Source organism: Gadus morhua, chromosome 20 (assembly GCF_902167405.1).
Source record: "Gadus morhua chromosome 20, gadMor3.0, whole genome shotgun sequence".
NCBI classification, from domain to species: domain Eukaryota; kingdom Metazoa; phylum Chordata; class Actinopteri; order Gadiformes; family Gadidae; genus Gadus; species Gadus morhua.
In genome coordinates, this window is record NC_044067.1 from 2,353,409 (window position 1) to 2,355,908 (window position 2,500).

At 53.8% G+C, this 2,500-nt stretch overlaps 1 protein-coding gene across 2 annotated transcripts in view; it reads left to right on the plus strand.

Moving 5' to 3' along the window:
* Positions 1–2,057: 2,057 nt before the first annotated feature.
* frmpd4 (FERM and PDZ domain containing 4) overlaps positions 2,058–2,500 on the plus strand; it is a gene marked incomplete at its 5' end in the record, with an annotated part of 21,247 nt that continues 20,804 nt past the window's right edge. For both annotated transcript variants that reach the window (XM_030343681.1, XM_030343682.1), the window contains 1 exon segment: positions 2,058–2,189. In XM_030343681.1, coding sequence (XP_030199541.1) covers positions 2,058–2,189 — 132 coding nt within the window.

The following is a 2,500-nucleotide window of genomic DNA, read 5'->3' on the forward strand; positions in this document are numbered from 1 at the left end:
TGCTATGTTTTTCCTGAACCTACATCTCCTTCCTCCACTAGTCGACATCGTATGCTTTGCGCGACACTGATGAAACATCTTCCCCTTGCGATGGCTGCTCCCCCATCACGTCCCGTAGGGACACGCTAATACCTCCGGAGGGCCACACGGAAACACGTCTCAGTACACAGACAGCCGCTCGCTGCGTTATCCTCCGCTGTACAGTCGCTGGGGAAACATTACGGGGGAAAAGGAGAAGCTTTGAATAATGAATGCAAAGAGCCTATAAGAGAGCACAGCAGCCTTTGAAGTGACATAACGTACCGCCGTAGAAGCGCACTGCCATCACCGGTGTGCACAGAACGCCAAGAAGAGGAGGGACCACAGACGAGTGCGTGCCTGTGTCTGTGTGTGTGTGTGTGTGTGTGTGTGTGTGTGTTGGTGTGCGTGTGGGTGTGTGTGTGTGTGTGTGTGGGTGTTTTTTTGTGTTAAATAGCTCAACCGAATGCTTATATGATATGAGATGTGAGAGGCTATGGCTTAACCACAATATGATGAAACACACAAATAATTTCTAAAAGATAATAGATTTTTTCGATTACTATACACGGCTTGAGTCCTGTAGTTTACACACAATGGAGTCGCCCTTCTGTTCTTTCACACCCCCCCCCCCCCTCTGTGTTAGCTTTCTCCGGGGTGGCGGGGGACGTGACAGAGATTCACGTGTCCAGCGCTCTAACCCCAATGAACGCTGTGCTGACATCAAGAAACCAAACTCATCTCCAGACTCCCAGCAGCGCAGAGACGCTGGACCTCGCCTGCCCGCGTTCGGTTACATCACCCGTTTGACTTTGGATCCAGTGACGGCTGGTTAGAACAGGCCGGGATCCGTCCACTGGAACACGCGCGTCTGTAGCTTCAACCTGCCTTACACCGCTGCTGCGGGTCTATGCAGCCAGTTTGCAGACATTTTGATCCTCAGTGACTCTGTGTCACGTGAGAATGTGGATTCATGAGCATGCACGATGCATGTTATTAAAGGGGCTGTAGATTGTATTTAGGGGCTATTATCGGAGTGTCATTTGTTTGAAATAGCACTACCATCCGTCAGCTGTTGAAAATATCTGTTGGACTCGACTGCGGCTGCTTCTGTCTGAGCCATTTAGATCCATTTAGACCGCTCCCGGCTAATTTCTGACCAATCAGCGCATCCCTTCCCTGATTGGTTAGGGGAATGCATCTGACCTGTCCATCACAGGTGTGTTAATGCAACGCTCCTCAATGGTGGAGAAACGTAGATAGGGAGGGAGCAGAGAGGAGCCTTTCTTGGTTGATCATTCTCAAAATCGTGCATCTTCGGATCTTTTCTGCTCTCTCTGTCTCTCTCTCTATCCTCATAACTGGGGAACCGTACCGATAGCATCCTCAAGGAGCAGTTAGGGGCTTAGGCGCCTTGCTCAAGGAGGGCTCAGGTAGATTTGAGATAGGTGATCGCCCCAAAGGATTTTAGCTCGGGCTGCACCCAACGCCTCGACCTGCCATCTATTTCATTCTCCATAATTGAGCTCTATTCATTTGATAGAATCCTGTACTTGTGAAGATTGGTTAATATATCTGAGGGTATTTCAACTGAATCTAAGGAATTCCTTTTTCTACATCCAGCGCTGGATCTGTTTATTATACGTTGTTGGCGCTGTTTGCACATGCCCAACATCGTACCATCATATGCGGGAACAATGCATGACGTCTCTCTTTCTGTCTCTCCCTCCCTCCCTCTCTTTCCCGATCTCTCTCTCTCTCCCTCTCCGCCCCCTCTCTCTCTCCCTCCCTCTCTCTCCCCCATCTCTCTTTCTCCCTCTCTCTCTATACCCATCAACCTCTCCCTTTTCCCTCCCTCCCTCTCCCCCCCTTTCCCTCCCCTTCCCTCCCCCTCCCTCTCCCTCCCTCCCCCTCTCTCTATACCCATCCCTCTCCCCCCTCTCTCTTTCTCCCTCTCTTTCTCTTTCTCCCTCTCCCCCTCTCTATCTCCTTCTCCCTCCCTCTCTCCCTGTCCCTCCTCCCCCCCCCTCCCCCTCCAGCCACAGAACCAAGGCGTCGGGCTGGCCCCCACCACCACCGCCGCCACCGCCCGGCCCCTGGGGGTCCGCCCAGGGGCCCCCCAATGGCTGGGACATGGGCGCCAGTAGAGAGGGGCGAGACTGCTACATCAAGTAAGGCAACCCATAATGAAACGAGAACCCCCACGTCCCCCAAAATAACTGCGCCCACCCCCCTCCCCCCCCTCTCCAGAAAGGGGCTTCCTTCCCCCCCCCCCCCCCCCCCCCCCACCCTGCTTCTGTATTTTCGAGGCTTTGGCAACCTGTGATTAATCTGGCCGTGTCAAACTCTCACGGGGGGGGGGGGCGGCGTGCACTTATCTCCACGTGCACTCTCCTCAGAATACTGAATGCCCCCCCCCCCCCCCCCAGACTGATGCGCAGCCACTGCCTGCTCATGCACACACCACACAGCCCCGCTCAGT